This window comes from Microcaecilia unicolor, chromosome 3 (assembly GCF_901765095.1).
Source record: "Microcaecilia unicolor chromosome 3, aMicUni1.1, whole genome shotgun sequence".
Classification (NCBI taxonomy): Eukaryota; Metazoa; Chordata; class Amphibia; order Gymnophiona; family Siphonopidae; genus Microcaecilia; species Microcaecilia unicolor.
Window position 1 is genome coordinate 239825141 of NC_044033.1, and position 19124 is coordinate 239844264.

The window sequence follows — 19124 nt, forward strand, 5'->3', positions numbered from 1 at the left end:
CTGCTGCCAATGCCACCCCTGGAATATTCTACCCAACATACTAGCTGGGGTAAGTGGATCCTGCCTTCTGTTAGGGTCACCCTCAAGACTAGTTCTCAGGCTTGCTATTTTTCAGCTAAAAACTTAAGCTCCAAAGTTTGGCTGAAAATAGGGCATACATTTAGCAGCTGAGCTGTTTTTTTTTTTTTTAAATACTGAGGCAACAGATTTATCCAAAACATTATGGGGTCAAGATTTAACATGGTTTAAGACGGCAAGAGAGGCAGGCTGGCCTTAGATATTCAGTGGAACATAACTTCACAATGCTCTGAATATCTCCTCTAACCCTACAAGACTGTGCAGATCATGCATGAGTTGCATCAAGGAGGAGCCTGCTTGGCAGATCATAAAACATACTCCGTATCAATATAACATTACCACATATCCAAATGCCACATAATACAAGTACAATCCCGTAACAAACTCTAAATGACATTCACTTACCAGATGCTCAGCTTCAAACATTATCCACTTTACCAAAGAAAATACATGCTGAAATGATATATACTCTATTGATGCCACTTGGCTTATATTTGCATTCATCATTATGTTTAGGGCGAGGTTTTGCTGTGATTAAGTGGAAGATTGTACAACTGATAAATGCATCAACAAAAATATATTTCCCTAAAACCACTGACCGGCAGAGGGTAGAGGCTGAATATGTGCCCCAGTATTAAAAAAAACACAGCCTCTGCTATTAAGAAAAAGAAAGAAAAGAAAAAAAAAGTTAAAAAACAGAGCAGGAACTCAGTTGTAACAATCTTTCAATTAAAACCCTCCAGCGTCACCCTCTACTTTAACTTTATCCTTAAAATTTCTAACCAGAAAGCCTCCAAAAGGTAACCATACATTTACAGGAAAGATGGAAGCGAAAATGTTGCGCTTGCAGCTAAAGGACGAGGTCTCAGCTGTAGGAAAACCCTTCGAGTTTCAGCAACACTCAGGGCCGTGCCAAGGGTCTCTGGTGCCCCCCTGCAGACTATCAGTTGGCGCCCCCCCCCCCCCCTGTGGCACAAGATGCAAAGGAAATAGGAGCTGAAAGATGGAGTGCATCTTTGTGGGATTGCTGAACAAATAAAGGGTTTACAACCACTTAGCTTTTCGTGCTTTCATGTTCACAAAATTAGTAATTAAATCTTTGATATCTAACTGGGCACATATATCATTCTCAATAGCTATCATGGCACGGCTTACAAGCCTTTCTTGCGAAATACTTCATCGCAAATAATTTTTTATGATTTTTAACCGTGAAAATGATCGCTCACCACTTGCCACACTGACAGGAATTGTCAGCAATATTCTTAAAATGATGCTCACATTTGGGAATGCTAAAAAATCATCCTGCACATTCCTTAATCTTCACTTCCCAAACTGTAAAGGTCTGAAATACAAACTACCGCATGCGTCAACCTTTTCCTACCTGAGCACACAATTCTGGAATGTGCTGCCGCGCAATTTAAAAACGATCTATGAACTAGCTAACTTCCGAATTCTACTGAAGACTCATCTCTTTAACAAGGCATACAACAATGATCAACAAATATGAACTCCTGTACACATATCCAGAACTGCCTCCACTATATCTACTTGCCAAAATATTAACATGTTTTTTCATCATCACGCTACCCAAGATCCTTTTGCTATTACTAAATGTATATTTTCTTATATAATTCTTATATATTTCTTATTATGTTTGCTGAAAAATACTATCATGTTCTGTCATTATCATGTTACCCCAAATCCTTCTGTTAACACTAAATGTATTTCCACTACTCATGACGTATTGTAAGCCACATTGAGCCTGCAAAGAGGTGGGAAAATGTGGGATACAAATGCAACAAATAAATAAATAAAATTATAACAGGGTGCCTATGTGGAAAGTTAAAAAAAAAAAGGTTCATATTTTATTTCAATTTTCTAAAAGCAACATAACATAGGCACTGTTGTACCTTTCATAAAATAAACACTAAGGACCCTTTCACAAGGCATGCTACTATTACACTGAACATGCTCTTATATTTTTGTACTTATTTTGCCATCTATTTTTTTTTTTGGGGGGGGGGGGGGTGTAATGGCTCACTTTGCTTTTTTCCCTGTCTGCCTCTTTGCCTTTCTGTTCCATGATCAGCTTATTTTCCTTTCCTGTGCCCTTGTAGTCTCCTCTCCTTCTTCCCTGATTCTAGCTTGTTCCCCCCCCCCCCCCCCCCCCCCCAGGAAAGGGTTGAGAAACACTGCTTTCAAGGTGTAGATTCCCTCATCTGGATTTTTTCACTTCTGCTATTGATTCTATTCGGATAGCCTGGGGCAATTTTCAGCAAAATACAGGTAAAACAGTACATAGGAAGCCCTGATTAAAAAAAGAAACAAACCAAAAAACACATCCCTCCCATACACTCAACATCCCATTCGTTATTAAACTTTACATTTACAGACTGCCTTATATTACATTATCTTATATTGACACATATCCCACACATATCTAGAAAGTTCTGTGTAGCTCACAAAAAGAGAAAGAAAAAAGGAACAGACGACTTAACTCCTTAAAACATTTCTAAGTTTTCTATAGACAGTTCTTAGTCATTTATTCCCTCCCATGTGTCTGGCAGTTCTACTATTCTTCTCTTGCTTGACCCATTATTTGCTTCTGATGCAGATGATTTTATCCTGCTAGCTGCCACCTCATCTGTGGAATTATCAGAAGAGTATTTCACTGGCTCGCATTCTACCTTACCAATCATTCCTTCTCTGTTCTCACAAAGAATTATTTTCTCTCTCTGATCCCCTTTGTTGTTTTCAATATATTCCCCCTCTCTCTCTTATTAGCCTTGGTTCTCTAATCTCTAAGTGCTCCTACTGCCTTTTTGGCATGTGGAACACAAATTCACATAACTCTGTCTTCACTATACATTGCAATCTCTTCATTTCTCCTCATGGCTCTTACTGCCTGAATAAATTCCATGCGGTTTATGCTTAATCCCTCAGTGGCATGGATAAGAAGCGTCGAATATATAAGGGTAAAATGAGAGGTAGGAAGGTAAATTTTTAACTTTCCTCCAGCAAGTCATCTCGAGAAGAAGAGAGACCAAGAAGACACAAGCCGGTTACAATGAGTACACAGAAGGCACAGGATCAAGTTAGTACATTACCTGACTCTTTTTTTTTAAGGCTTCCAGATCGGATGCAGCCTGCATCCACGACGAGTGAGGCTCCAATCCAAGGCACGTGCGCGAGCGCTGCACACGGGATGGGAAGGCAGCAGAAGCAGAGCAGCGCATGTGCATAGACGCCGACGCGCCAACGCGACTTATTTTTAAATTTTTAATACTACACTCGGCTGGCGGGGGCGCTGCCCTTGATTGGCGGGCGCCCCCCTGCTGTGCTTATCCCGCTTACCGGGTTGGCACGGCCCTGCTCAGTGGTGAGAGAGTGAGGGGTAAAGTCCTGGAGGGGCACAGAGGATCCTCAATGGTAGGGGGAGTGAGGAGGAAAGCCTGTGATAAGCACAGAAGATCCTAGTGGTGGGGAAAGGAGAAGTAAAGCCTGGGATGGGCATAGAGAATCCTCAGTGTTGGAGGAGTGAGGGATAAAGTTTGGGAGGTGCACAGAGTACAGTTTTATTTATCATTTTACTTAATTACATTCACATTTATCACATAAATGTAAGGAAATACAGAAATTAATATAAAAAGGAAAACATTTTCTCTCAACAATATATATTTACATAATTGTCCACAATTGGAAGATCCAAGATCAGGAAAACAATCTTAAAGAATATAAGAAAAACTCAAAATGGTTAATCTTACACTTCACATTTTCTGAGGGAGGAAGGTTAATCGGTTATTGCAGCCGGTACAGTGGTAACTGAAGGAAGTTGCTGCAGAGAATTCTTCATCTGTTTCCACAAACTCTTATAATTTCTTAGGTTCAAACAAATAAGTAACAAGGAATGTGATATCCTCCTTCTCACTCAGGGTGACCTGGTTCTCAATATGCAAATCATATGCAGATTAGTGTGCTACCCCTTATCACTCAGGGTGACCTGGTTTCCACTCAGCAAATTAAGCAGGTCTCACCAACTGCATATTTCTCAGGCAACTCTTTATTCCAGCCCCTGGGCACACTTCTTCTAGCTTAACACTTTATGCTTTCATAGATCTTCACATTGAGCCTCCCTACACAGATACAGGGGCTCAGTACTATACCAATACTTTGGGGACTCCCAACCCCAGGCTTTGCAGCCTGCTTCTCTCAGTACTTTAGACACACAGTCTCTCCTTTGAACACACAGTTCTAGACACACAGTCTTTTCTTCTTCGGACACACAGTCCCTCCACGGAACACACAGTTCCTATAACTACTGAGGACACACAGTCAAACACTAATGCTTTAGGGACTTCTTACCCCAGGACTTTCAGCCTGCTAATCTCCTTTGGACACCCAGTCCACCCCAAGTCCATAAGGTTAGCCAGTATCTTTCAGGGGCTCTCTCTTCTTCTTCTTCTGCTGCTAGCTCACTTCCCTTCCTTTCACAACTCAGGTGGGGTATAAAGTGGTTAATTAGCTACCCAGGACCCAGCCCATAACCGCCTGCACCTGTGGACCTCCCAGGGCTCTCCCCGGTCCTAGCGACCTCCATCTTCTTCTAGCGCCCTCTAGTGGCCAACACCGTATAGGACACCCTCTTACTTATCACATAACTTATCACAGGAAATAAAACACAAGGGAATCACGCTAGGAAGGTCCCACCTAGGGCAATGATTCCTGGCTTAAAAACCAAGACCTCACACCTCCCAGTCTGTGATTCCCTTGATGTGTCCGGAAATATATGCATCTTTGAACCCAAAAAACTATCAACCATGTATCGGAAATTCAATTTCAAAACATTGTTCCTATCTAAATCAAAGACGAAAGTCACTAATAATAACTCTATCTATAACTTCTGAATTTTCCAAAATGTCAGTTAAACTTACATCTCTTTTCTCTGATAAAGAAGATTTTAAAGGAAATATAATTTTAGTCACCAAAAGGTGGCTAACAGAAGGTATTAACAAAGTATCAGAGAAATATTTCTTCAAGAATTCAGTAGCTGATATATAGGATATTATAGGTAAATTTATCATTCTCAAGTTATTTTCCCTTAATTGGTTCTCCAGAAATTTCAATTTTTACAAGAAAGATAACTATTCTTCATTACCAAATTATCTGATTTTCATAGAGAAGCCATTTCCGTAATCAAAGTCTCTATTTTTATATCTTGGACTTCCATTTTGTTAGATAAATGTTAATATAAATTCTTTAACTCACATAGTGAAAGATTTTAAACATCTGAAGAAGAGAGTTATTCACATTCTGCTGCAGTTCCTATAGTACGTCCATTATGACATTATTGGCTTCACCAAGTCCAATTTCTCCACAGAAACCGCTCCAGATATCTTTGGGGGGAAGAGCTCACTCTCCAATCCCCCAGTTGGTTTATTATCCGAGTTGATACTGCGCCAAGACCTCCTCGGGTCACATGAAAATCCTAACCCACTTCGGGCGTTTCCATTATTGACCTCCATAGCGAAGCATTACTATTTCTGGGTCTTAGAGGGGTCGTGCCAACAGGGGGACTCAAAGTCACTCCCTCCACTGAGATTCGGCAATAAAGCCTTGCTGTTCCTCGAAGCAAGAACCGATATCTCCGACGTTATGACCCCGAATCTCTCCAAAATAGATTGAGAAGTGGTGGGAACCCCAGCCGTGTTTGAGGAGGACAGCACCACGGCTTTGCCTTTTCTCTTCCCCATTCTCTGGGGAGCGCGCCCTCTTCTTCAGGCATTCTGGTGTAAAACAGGAACTCAACTAGCGTACGTCCTCCCTCAACGCCATCTTGGATCCTCCAGGTTGGGACACTCTATGTCTGGTTTCTCCTCAGAGGCCTGTCTGATATCGGTAACCCTACAGCATAGCCCTCTGAGTCATTGAAACACGGAAGCCCCTCCACCACTTACAAGGTGGTGTCCCTTCGGAGGGGAGGATCTACAGTTTTGGGGGGAGGGAGAAGTAAAATCCAGGAGAGGTACAAAGGATTCTCAGTGTTGGGGGAGTGAGGGGTAAAGCCTGGGATGGGTACAGAGGATCCTTAGTGGTGAGAGAGTGAGGGGTAAAGTCCAGAAGTGGCACAAATGATCCTCAGAGTTGGGGGAGTGAAGAGTAAAGCCTGAGATGGGCACTGAGGATTCTCCACGGTGGAGGAGTGAGGGATAATCTTGAGATTTAATGACCAGGATTGGATGCTCCAGTAACCTAACCTCTAGCTGTGAGATTTTACTCTCTGTATGTCCTGCCACCAGTTTCTCTCATTTCTCCCTTTATCTTCTGGACTGGTGGAAGCGGCTTTGCCATCACACCCTGCTCCTCTACCCCCAGACATCTCTCTTGCCACACACCCTTGCTCCTCAGTGAACCAGGGCCACTTCAGGCAAATCCTTGATTTTAAGGGTACATATAGCAGGAGGACGCCCTGCCTCACCTCCACACCAGTAACGGGATTATAACCTGCTGAAAATTTCCAGGAGTTTATTAATTCTCTTTCTTGCTCTGATTCCTTCATTCTTTGGAACGGACCGGTGTAAGACTCGTCCCTGGTAAGGCAGGGGCAGCGGAACAGCAAGTGAACTCAGGGACAGGCAGTGGCTTTCCTTGTGTCTGTCTCAATAGCAGAGTATGGACTATTCCTCCAGAATCTTGCCAAACCTTTTTTTAAACCAAGATACACTAACCACTGATACCACATCCTCCCTGGCAACAAGTTCTAGAGATATTTTTTAAAATGGAAATTACATGTGTACTTTCGCTGTGAAACTGGTGCAAAATCCACAGTTAAATACTAGCTGCAGCCTTTGCACAACTTTTTAGTGAGAAAACAAGAGTTCATTTTTGGAGGCCATATCTTGCAAAGGACATAAAAGTTTGGGTGGAGACAACCAAATAAAGGAAACATTCTCTTAGTTGGAAGACTGACCCCATGCAGGGTCAGGCGCCACCATTTTTCAAAATGGTGGCAAGAAGGCAGAAGCTAGTGATCATCACTCCTGCCTCAAAGTTATACTGGGAAAGGGGTCTGGAGGGATTCACAGGGGGTGGGTGATGCCACTAGATACCAAGCTATTTGAAGGGGGGAGGTTGAGTAGGTGAGGGGGTGCGGCCTGGCACCAGAACTATTGGTTTGGATATGAGGGATGCCACTAGGCACCCAGTGTATTTGGGGGTGGGGGACTGCCACTAGACACCAAGGCTGTTGGTTTGGGGTTCTGAAGGGATATAGGGGTCATCATGTGATGGTCATTGGGTTATTGGAAGTCTGGAGGCCTGGGGGGGGGCACTATTTTTTTTTTCTCCCCAGTGCAAGTGCTGCAGAAGTGGAGGAGCAGAGAAGTGGCCCTCTGGTTAATATAGCAACAATAAATTGATGCATCAGGGCAGAATAGTTGACAACCCCATTATCATTTTATTTTGATGTGCACCGATCTCTATCATCTGGGATAATTCTGTGTTGAACCCCTTTTCTGCATTGTGCAGTTAGAAAGGAGCACCTAGACCTCACTGTAACTGCGTGCTCCCACCCACAGTAGCTTTCTGTATCGGCCCCTAGTGATAAGGAATTACGCCTTTCAACATGCCATCTCTTCTCATCTCCTTTCCTGATGACAGACACACAAAAAGCATTCTCACACATACACACACACAGGCACAGACGCACCCAAACATATCATTCACACATACACCAACACACTCTCCCCCAACCATCCACTGTACCCCCATCACACACTCCTGTGTTTACATGCAGAGGGTATGGAAAGAATTATGGAGTTCGTCTTCTGTTTATTTTATTTGATATTTATGGTTTTATTGTTCAAAGTTATTTTATTTGATAATCTGCTTTAACACAACCATTAAAGTAGGGTACATAAAACCACTGTGACTTGTTATTCCAGAAATGGCAGTATAGCGAGTATGGAATAATCATAAACATCATTCCAAGAGCCATGCTCTGCATGCTTTCCCCACTTATTGCCCTTCTCTGTACCTTTTCTAATTCTACTATATCTTTTTGAGATTTGGCAACCGGAATTCAACACAATATTTGAGGTGTGGTCACACTATGGAGCAATACAACGGCATTATAACTGCCTCATTCTTGTTTTCCATTCTTTTCCTAATAATACCTAATATTCTAATAATACCAAATATTCTATTTGCTTTCTTAGCTGCTGCTGTACACTGAGCAGAGGGTATCCCCTTACCAGTTAAGATTATCCACAATGAACATGTATGAAAGAGATTTGCATGCAATGGAGGCAGTGTATGCAAATCAATCTCATGCATATTGATTGTGGATATCTTGACAACCTGACTGGCAATGGAGTACTCCAGGACCAACTTGAGAAACACTGCTCTACAACACTAACACATTTTCTGGTCAAAGATCAGCTGGCATTGGTCAGTGTTTTTTAAGATACTGATTCTCACCAGTTAAATTAGCCCTGAATGTTCAGTACTGGGCTATGTCTGGGCAAAGGCATTGAATATCCATGACTCATCAATCTTATCCTGCCAACCAGAATTTATGCTGATTCTGGCCACTATTCAGCCAGGACCTGCACAAGGATGAATATCAGCCAGGACCCACAAATGCGGAGTCCAGAATTTCTTCCTCTTTCCCCCAAACATAGTCCAATCCCCCTCCCTCCTGTCTCTCTTGAACAAAGTCCAATCTCTCTTCCTGGCCCTCCTTCCCGGTTACCTATGTGGACAGCAGCAATGAGTATTGCTGAAACCTACAAAACTCCCCGCTTCCGCCCAGATTCTGCCCCCATAACGCCCGCTTCTGCTGACTTGCAACATGGTTGGTTAGGGCCAATATCCGCAGCTTTGCCCAGTTCAGTGCCAGTGAATATCACTGGGTAGCCAGGCGCAGGTGATTCAACTGGACAGGAGCTTCTCCAGCCCAGTTAAATCACTTTGAATACCAACCCTTTTGAAAATATCCCAACACACACCACAGGTACGAAGGTATTGGAAGATGTGTGGAGAGTATATCTGCAGATACAGATAGTGAATTAAAAATGAAACAGTACAACATGTTTCCCACATGTATTGGACGTGCACCAAAAATGAAATTACTGCAAGAGCCACACGGTAGTCGGGTGGTAACTCCATTTTGGTGCATGTTGGGTGCATGTAGACGCTTATGCGGCTTAGCAAAAGGGCCCCTTAGACTTACAAGTCTAAGTGCTTTGAAAATGAGACCCAGGGTCTCCTAAGCCATTATATTAGACCCTTACTTTATATGAAATCAGGGGCTAGATTCATCTTCCTCTAAATCCTGTTTGTACTTACATACAATGATTTCAATGACAGAACAAACAAACACCAACTTTTTTATTTAGTATGACATTTTTGATTTTCTTTTATAATAAAGAATTATATTTTTTTCAGACTTTTTAAGTCTTTACATATCTTGTTAGGTACTTCTTATTGTTCTTCTCAGGCTGCAGAAGGATTATGTAGCATTTGGGGATAAAAATACAGCCAAGCAGTCCTGCGCTAGATGCCAGGATAGCAAATATCTCCACTGCTACTGTGTACTTGCCTCTGGTGCTCAGGTATGTTGGGATAAAAGACACCCAGACACTGCAGAACACCAGCATGCTGAAGGTGATATATTTGACCTCATTGAAACTGTCAGGTAGATTTCTTGCTAAGAAAGCTACAGTGAAGCTGACACCAGCCAGAAATCCCAGGTATCCCAGAACACAGTAAAATGCAATTAATGATCCTTCATTACACTCAATTACTATTGTTCCAATTTCTGATTCAGTGTTACGATATGGGAATGGGGGAGCAGAACATATCCAGGCAAGGCACAGGAGGATTTGAAGAAGAGAAAAGCAAAGGACTATAGAATTTGACAGACTGGAACCCATCCAGTTCCGGAGCTTACTTTTGGGCTTGGTGGCTTGGAAGGCAATGACAACAGTGATAGTTTTTGCAAGTACTGAGGATAAGGAAATAGAAAATGTGATACCAAAGACAACCTGTCGAAGAATGCAAGTCAACTTATCAGGACGACCAATGAATATTAAGGAACAGAAGAAGCACAGCATGAGGGAGATGAGGAGAATATAGCTCAGGTTCCTGTTGTTTGCTTTTACTATGGGAGTATGCCGGTATTTAATGAAGATTCCCAAAATGAGAGCACAGATGAAACAGAAGAGCATACTGAGAAGAGTCAAAGATATCCCCAAAGGCTCCTCATAGAAAGAAAGGTTATCACTTTTGGGATACAGGCATCTCTCTTCTGATTGGGCCAATTGTCCTCTGGACACTTTATACAGTCATCCATATCTGAGAAAAAAAAGAAGAATGTCCCAGTTTTTCATGAACTGCATCAATTAGACAGCAAACCCCTGGATTCTATACAGGTCATCCAAATTTGAGTGCAGAACCCAAATCTGTGTGGAAACTAATTAGTTAATGAGCTGTTAACAATCAATAATTGTTAATTGACACTCATTTGGGTTTATGTGCTGATCTGCTTTGTGCCGTATTCTTTAACATGTGCACCTCCATTTTATAGTGTGCAACCCAGGAGAGGCGTGGGGGAATCAAGGGGTGTTTCCAGAAGTTAGGTGCAGTGTTCTAGAATAGGTTCATTTATGTGCCCAACTGCCATTAGTTGTGTGCCAGCATTTTCACCAGGTTTCAGCAGGCCTAAGCATGGCACCCAAAGTTAGATGTGAGATCTACGCTATGCTCGTATTCCAGAGAGGGTGCACATCCTTTACAGAATACTATGTTAGAGCAGAACTTCCTGGCACCTAATTTAGTGTAAATATAAACATCAGTTTGTAAACATTGGGAGGAATTGCAATTCACTCTATAATTAATATCAAAGAAGGAAAGCTCAGAACTCCAGGCTATGCTCAGTCCTTCAACAGTGTCTCTCTACCACATGGAGACACCAGTTATTATCATAGGTTTCAAACAAATACGGGGGGAAAGAGACAATTAGAAAAACTCCAGCTCCTGGAGAAAAATAATTATTCCAGAAATTCCACATAAACTTTATACGATGTGATTGCAATTCCATGACATGCAACACATGTGTTCCAGAAAAGACTGTGCACAGAAACAATAACCACTTATCTTCAAAGGTATTATATCCAAGGGGGTTTATAGTGAGAGATAAGGCTTTGGATTACTTGAGCTGTCCTAAATTAACCCACTTAGCACTGAATATTGCCAGCACCTGCATAACGTCAGGGTCCTCCTCAGTGCTGCCCTCAGCACTGTCCCTTGACCTGACCATTTTTTGTTTGGACGGTTTGTGGGAATATTCAGCAGCATCCTCCAGTCAATTGCCACTGAATATCCCCACTTAGGTATCGGGAAACGATTTAAGTGTGCAGGAGAGGCTCCTGCCTGCGTAAATCGCTTTGAATACCATCCCCATAATCCCTGTAAATTTTGTCTGGCTGTTTCCTTTTTGGGGACCATGGGATCCTTTTGCTAAGCTGCGGCAGTGTAGGCACATGGTTTTATTGCGTCTGCAAAAAAATGGCTTTTTTAATGTGATGGGAAAAGGGCATGCAGTACAACTGAAACCAGCATGCGCCTAAAACTGGCCTGAGCCCTTAATGACACCCATTGATCTAGCAGTATGTTCTCACACGCTACACGCCTGGTGACCAGTCGGTGCGCACCAAGTGCTAATTACCGCCGGAAATGCCGTGCGTGAAAGGAAATAAATAAATAAACAATCAATCCAGATATTATTGATGCGCAGAAAATCTGAAATTACCACCAGGGGGCATGCTGGCCTTGTGGTAGTCTCATTTTGGCACATGCTGCACACGTATAGAGCCTACCACGGCTTAGTAAAAGGCCCCTATATGAGGTGTTCCTTTTGGTATGTTTGCAATTCCTTTGGAATTTGCCTGAGTGTGAAAACCTATTTACTGTTAATTATTTGCTACTAGTAAAAAAGGCCCATTTCTGACACAAATGAAACGGGCGCTAGCAAGGTTTTCCTCGGAGTGTGTATGTTTGAGAGAGTGTGTGTGAGAGTGACTGTGAGAGAGAGAGAGAGTGAATGTGTGAATGTGTGTGTGTGACAGAGAGAGAGTGAGTGTGGGTGCGAGTGTGTCTGTGAGAAAGTGTGTGTGTGTGTGTGTGTGAGAATGAGAGTGTGTGCAAGTGCGTATGTGAGCCACAGTGAGTGTGAGTGTGTTTCACACAGAGTGTGTGTGAGAGAGGGGGGGAGGTTTTAGATGTTGCATGAGAGTGTGTGTGTGTGTGTGTGAGTCAGTAATAGTGTGTGTGGGGGGGGGTTAACTGTGTGTGTTGTGTGTCACAGAGAAAGATCGTGTGTATATGTATGAGACAGGGGAGGTTTTCTGACAGGGTGTTACTTTTTTTTTTCTCTGTCAGAATGACAGGGGGGGAGGTTTTAGATGTTGCATGAGAGTGTGTGTGTGTGAGTCAGTACTTGTGTGTGGGGGGGGGTGGACTGTGTGTGTTGTGTGGCACAGGGAGAGATGGTGTGTGTATTTGCTATATTTATTATTTGCAAAGAAAAATAAACATAAACACAATGATAGGGTAAGGCAAATGATAGTTGAACATAAATATTTTGGGGCAATTCTACAGTATAAAGAAGCTTTCACTTAGGTCAAATATGAGTGCATGACTAGAGTTTGAAAATTTGTATCTCATTCACCTGTAACCTTCAAAACTTCTTTACAGAAATTTAAACAAAAAATTTTAAACAAATAAGACCTCTAAACTCCAATAGGGACGAATATATCAAGTATTATAAAGTCCACTATCATAAATGGAAGTAAGGTATTATCATTGGTCCATTTAGAAAAGAAAGGAAGGAAAAAAGAATCAACTGCTAAAACTCCCAACCTATGGAGAAAATCAGTTGATTAAAAAAAAAAAAACCTCTCCAATCTCAAAAGAAGAACATGTGAATGATCATACAAAATATATACAAAAATGGCAAATCCTGAAATCGCTACTCAATTATCAAAAATCAAACTGGAACCCAGCAAGTCAGTATACTGCACATAAAAGAAAAAGAAAAATCTTATGGCGCAAAGAACAGCAGTGGACTTATAAGTTGAACACAGTAGAACCGTATGGGCTGAACAGATGTGTAGAATTTAATGCCTCTTTTTAACGGTGTCCCTGGTGTTTTTCTAGGCTGAGGATTAGTTCCTGTTTTGATGATGTGATCGGGCTCCCCCGTGGTATGAAATGGACTCACTGGCAGGCATGTGACCAGTCAGCTGGCGTAGTTGGATCTTTAAATTGCTGGTGTCTATGGCTTCTTGGCATCATCTTTAAGTCAGTGATGGTAGTGAGCAATTCCTTGGATATATACTGTTTCTTCTTGATGCAGCATGGAAAATAGCGAAACAAGACGCTGTTGTTGAAGATTTGGTTCTACTTGCCAAGGGGATCCAGGAGTGCACTGCCTAGGTGGGTTGGCGTTATATTGGAGATCACAAGAAACAACAAGGCATACGATCCGCAAACTCCAAGATGGAAAACAGAAAAACAGATCAGTAGTAAATATAAATAAACTTTATTGGAATAAATTACAACTTTTTCACAAGCATCCTATAATACAGTTCATTCAATAGCCCCTGACGCCGCCTTTCTGGGCGAAACACAGCCTGTGTTGAGCAATATTCTTACGCCACCAATAAAGTTTATTTATATCTACTACTGATCTGCTTTTCTGTTTTCCATCCGTTATATTGGAGGTTCCATGGAGTGATAGCCGAATACTAGATGAGTGGCGGTTCCAGTAACAGCTCCTGTGAGAGTTTCAGCTAAGTTTTTTTGGGGCTGTCCATGCTCCTTTGGGGTTTTGTTTTTGACTCTGTTTTTTCTTTTATGTGCAGTATGCTGACTTGCTGGTTTCCAGCTTGGTTTTTGCTAATTGAGTAGTGATTTCAGGATTTGCCATTACTAAAGAGGAAGAAAAGGTGTTATCAAAGGGTCTTTTTGTTTGTCCCATCTTCTAGACATCAGCCCTTTCAATTTCAGGTGGACTTTGAAAAGTGCGGTCTCTGCAGTTAAAACTAGGTTTTTGCAGGAACTTCGGATTCTAAGAAGGTCTTTTCCGATTGTGTAGCCAAGTGGTCATGGGTTCCTCCAGGTCCGGTCAATCCAGCTATAGCTATTTTTAAACAACTTGTTCTTCAAAATGTGGAGCAATTGGAGTCCTTTGACCATAGAGGAAGAACAAATATGACTAAGGAGTTCTGGATAGTACAGAAACTCTGTTAGCAATGGCAAGGATTGGAATTGTCAGTATTAGAAATGGAGCTGAGGGAGAAGATGGTTGTATGACTGCAGCTGACATGTTATTGTGGGGAGGAGTGGACTAATGGTTGGTACAGCAGTCTTTGATCCCAGCATCCTGGGTTCAATTTTCATTATAGCTCCTTGTGATCTTGGGCAAGTCATTGAGGGCCCCTTTTATAAAGCTGCGGCAAAAGGGGCCTGCGTCAGCATGTGTTTTTTGATGCTCTAAGGCCCCCTTTTACTGCATGGGTAGAAGGCAACCTTTTGGATTTTTTAGGAAATGCTCATGCGGCAAATGAAGCACTTGGCCGGCAGTGTGCGGCACTGCCCGATTACTGCCGGGTACACACCAGTGCTACAAAAATTAAAATATTTTTGTAATGCTGGATATGATACGCGTTGAGGGTGGGAACTGCCACTGGGCTGCTGTGGTAGCCCAACGCTACTTTCCTTGTAGTGAGTGGTAAGCCCGTGTTGGGCTTACTGCCACTTTGTAAAAGGACCCCTTAACTCTCCGTTGTCTCAGAGGTACAAAGATCAAGATTTTGAGCCCTTTAGGGGCAGAGACATTACCTGCTTATAATGTATGATTGTTTTCTGCCTTAAACTTGATGGTTAAGCAATTATAAATGCCAAAATTAAATTAAACTCCAAGTAAATGTTCTATTGAAGCTGGTTTTCTTCTTCTCCCTGGTGTCATGCACCTTACTGAGCTATAATTACACCCTGCATCACTCATAGTAACATGGTAAATGACGGCAGATAAAGACCTGTATGGTCCATCCAGTCTGCCCAACAAGATAAACTTATTTTACATGGTATGTGATACTTTATATGTATACCCAAGTTTGATTTCTCCTTGCCTTTCTCAGGGCACAGACCGTAGAAGTCTGCCCAGTACTGTTCTTCTACTAAGTTCTGAAGCTAACATCAAAGCCCCTTAAAATTTACACTCCAGCCCATCCCTTTCTATTCAGTCACAATCAGAGCGTAGACCTTAGAAGTCTGCCCAGCTCCCATTTTGTTTCCCAATTAGCGGTGTTGCCACCCAATCTCTGCTAAGATTCTGTGGAACCATTCCTTCTAAACAGGATTCCTTTCTGTTTATCCCACGCATGTTTGAATTTCATTACCGTTTTCATCTCCACCACCTCCTGTGGGAGGACATTCCACATATCCACCACCCTCTCCATGAAAAAGTACTTCCTGACATTATTCCTGAGTCTGCCCCCCTTCAACTTCAACTCATGTCCTCTAGTTCTACCGCCTTCCCGTCTCCGGAAAATGTTCATTTGTGGATTAATACCTTTCAAATATTTGAATTTCTATATCATATCTCCCCTGTTTCTCCTTTCCTTCAAGGTATACATGTTCAGGTCAGCAAGTCTCCCCTCATACGGTTTGCAAGGCAAATCCCATACCATTTTTGTAGCTTTTCTTTGCACCACTTCCAGTCTTTTTACATCTTTAGCAAGACACAGCCTCCAAAACTGAACACAATACTCCAAGTGGGGCCTCACCAATGATTTGTAGAGGGGCATCAACACCTCCTTTCTTCTGCTGGTTACTCTCCTCTCTACGCAGCCTAGCATCCTTCTGGCCACGCCGTTGCATTGTCGCATTGTTTCTTCACCTTCAGATCTTCCGACACCAACACCCCAAGGTTTCTCTCCTGAGTCGAGCTTACTAATCTCTCCCCTCCTATCTGGTATCTCTCTTTTGGGTTTCCGCACCCCAAGTGCATCACTCTACACTTCTTGGCACTCACTCACAAGTGCCGTCACCCCACCGCCAATGAGGAGAGAGAGAATGCTGGGAGAAATTTTTGGTATGGCACTTCCTGGTGTTTTTGGTTCATGCTACTCTGCTGTCCAATTGTGCAGAAAAAAAATGATAACGAATGCTTTATTTGTAAACACCAAGGCATGGTTAAAATACAAAATTCAAGATACTCTTAGCCCTACTTATTTTCTTTCGGTTAAATATCTTCATGAATATCTATCCGCAGGCAGTAAACATGCCATGTATCACTCACCACTCTGGCTGGAGATCTCTCCATCTGAACAGGGAATACAGTCATAGCAACAGATGGGCTTTTCATTCCTGGCCATTTTCCTGAAGCCAGGAGGACAGTTCTGGCTACATTTGGACTGTGGAGGTATCTAACAATAAGAAATAAATTTGAGTATCTGGATAATGGTTTTTCAAATGCAGTGTTTCTTTTCTATCCACTTACAGGTCAATTCAGATCTTTTATCTTCATGATAAATACTGAAGGGTTAGCAACCTGAAGGCAGTGGGAAGTTAACCCTCCAATATTTGGATTATGGTAATGTGGTTCCTTGAAGAAGTGGAGCAAAACGGGACCATTGGGACTGCATGACAGTTTTTCTGGAAGCAAGGAAGTACCGCCCTTCATTTGAACTGGACAGCAGGCTAAGATAAATGATTTGAATTCTTGCTGTCAGTTTGGGCGTTCAAAAGTGAAGACTACTCAATAATTACTGTGGATTTTTTTGGATTCATATTAGGTAAATGAAACCTTTATTAGAGGTGCTAAAATCTACAGTGATTAAGATATATACAATGGTTAAGACATATACAATGATTAGCCATATACACACAATGATTAGCTATATAAACCCAAAGTATCGGCCTGCTTATCCGACATTGCTGCCTGGATGTCCAACCGCCACCTGAAACTGAACATGTCTAAGACTGAACTTATTGTTTTCCCACCCAAACCCACTTCCCCTCTCCCTTCACTCTCCATCTCAGTTGATAACACCCTCATCGTCCCCGTCTCAACTGCCCGCAACCTCGGTGTCATCTTCGACTCCTCCCTCTCCTTCTCTGCGCATATCCAGCAGATAGCCAAGACCTGTCGCTTCTTCCTCTATAACATTAGCAAAATTCGCCCCTTCCTCTCCGAGCACACCACCCGAACTCTCATCCACTCTCTCATTACCTCTCGCCTTGACTACTGCAACCTACTCCTGACCGGCCTCCCACTTAGCCATCTATCCGCCCCTTCAGTCCATCCAGAATTCTGCCGCACGTCTTATCTTCCGCCTTAACCGATATACTCATATCACCCCTCTCCTCAAGTCACTTCACTGGCTCCCTATCAGATACCGCATACAGTTCAAGCTTCTCTTACTCACCTACAAATGCACTCGATCTGCAGCCCCTCCTTACCTCTCTACCCTCATCTCCCCTTACGTCCCTACCCGTAACCTCCACTCTCAAGACAAATCCCTCCTGTCAGTACCCTTCTCCACCACCTCCAACTCCAGGCTCCGCCCTTTCTGTCTTGCCTCATCCCATGCCTGGAACAAACTCCCTGAGTCCATACGCCGGGCCCCCTCCCTACCCATCTTCAAATCAATGCTCAAAGCCCACCTCTTCAATGTCGCCTTCGGCACCTAATCACTACACCTCTTTTCAGGAAATCTTAACTACCCCAACTTGACATTTCGTCCTTTAGATTGTAAGCTCTTCTGAGCAGGGACCGTCCTTAATTGTTAATTTGTACAGCGCTGCGTAACCCTAGTAGCGCTCTAGAAATGTTAAGTAGTAGTAGTAGTAGCATTACATCAGTGGCCTCTACATCTAAGCAATACTAAGAGTTCTTAGACCAGGAAAAGAAGCAATATACATACAACATCACTGGTCCTTACATCATCCAGGCTCTTAACATCAGATGGGGGGGCCCGGTTCACAGCGAGACCCAGGAGCTTCTTGGACCAGGAACAAGTCCTCTGCGCAGTGTATCCACTCACAGATGAGCCCCCATTTCACCGAAAGAAATTCCCCTTTTTATTAGGCTTAGAACTCATGTTCAGAGCTAAGGAAAATTACAGAATGCTTCTCTGTTTAGGTAAACAAGCCATAATGTGGGAATGTGGTCACATGTTTTCCAAGTCCAGGTGGCCAGGCTGAACTTCCAAAAACAAGCACCATACTCCTCTTCACATACTAAATTAATTAGAGCTGTGTCTTATCTTCCACATTCCAACTTGTTTTCACACAATCAAAGTTAAACAATCATTTTTATGTTTAACAATTTTTATTGATGACCACACCAACAGTACAAAGCCACCGGAACATGTCAATCTCGAAACATTTGTATATAACTCAGTGGAACATCACTTAAAACAATTATCAGTACATACAGCCATCAAATTTTGTCATATAACATTGTCCCTCCCTCCCCCCAACCCCTATTCTGTATTTATTTTAATAATAAAAGAAGAAGCTATTGTATTGATATTACATTCAATTGCAAATATAATCAATAAACATTTACCTGATACAACTCTTCGTCTGTTTTTTTTCCGTTTTGTTTCTTATCATAATCTAATCTAGAATGTCATCAAAGGTTTCATTAAATGTTCCTTTCCCCCCCTTCCCCCCCCCACCCCTCCCCCCCTGTACCTATACCATGTAATTCTATATCAACGTTAACCATGTAACATATAAAGCCATTTATCTTCCCCTACCTTCCTCTCCCATGAGTGTGTTCACCAATAAGCTGCGAGCTCTGCTTGATAAAGCCTGTACGTATGGTTCCCAGACTTCCCAAAAACGTTGTCTACTTCTAGGACTACTAGTCATAGCACGTGCTTCCATTCGCACCAAGGAATGAAGCGAGCTCCTCCACTGCCAGAAGGAGGGCCCTATGTCTTGTGTCCAGTGTTGTAATATACATTGTTTCC

At 42.5% G+C, this 19124-nt stretch overlaps 1 protein-coding gene across 2 annotated transcripts in view; it reads right to left on the minus strand.

Annotated features, from left to right (window-relative positions):
• Window positions 1-19124, minus strand: part of LOC115466389 (E3 ubiquitin-protein ligase TRIM39-like) — a 118814-nt gene that overhangs the window by 55462 nt on the left and 44228 nt on the right. For both annotated transcript variants that reach the window (XM_030197582.1, XM_030197584.1), the window contains exon 2: window positions 16442-16568. In XM_030197582.1, the coding sequence (XP_030053442.1) occupies window positions 16442-16568 (127 nt within the window). The remainder of the gene's footprint in view (window positions 1-16441; window positions 16569-19124) is intronic.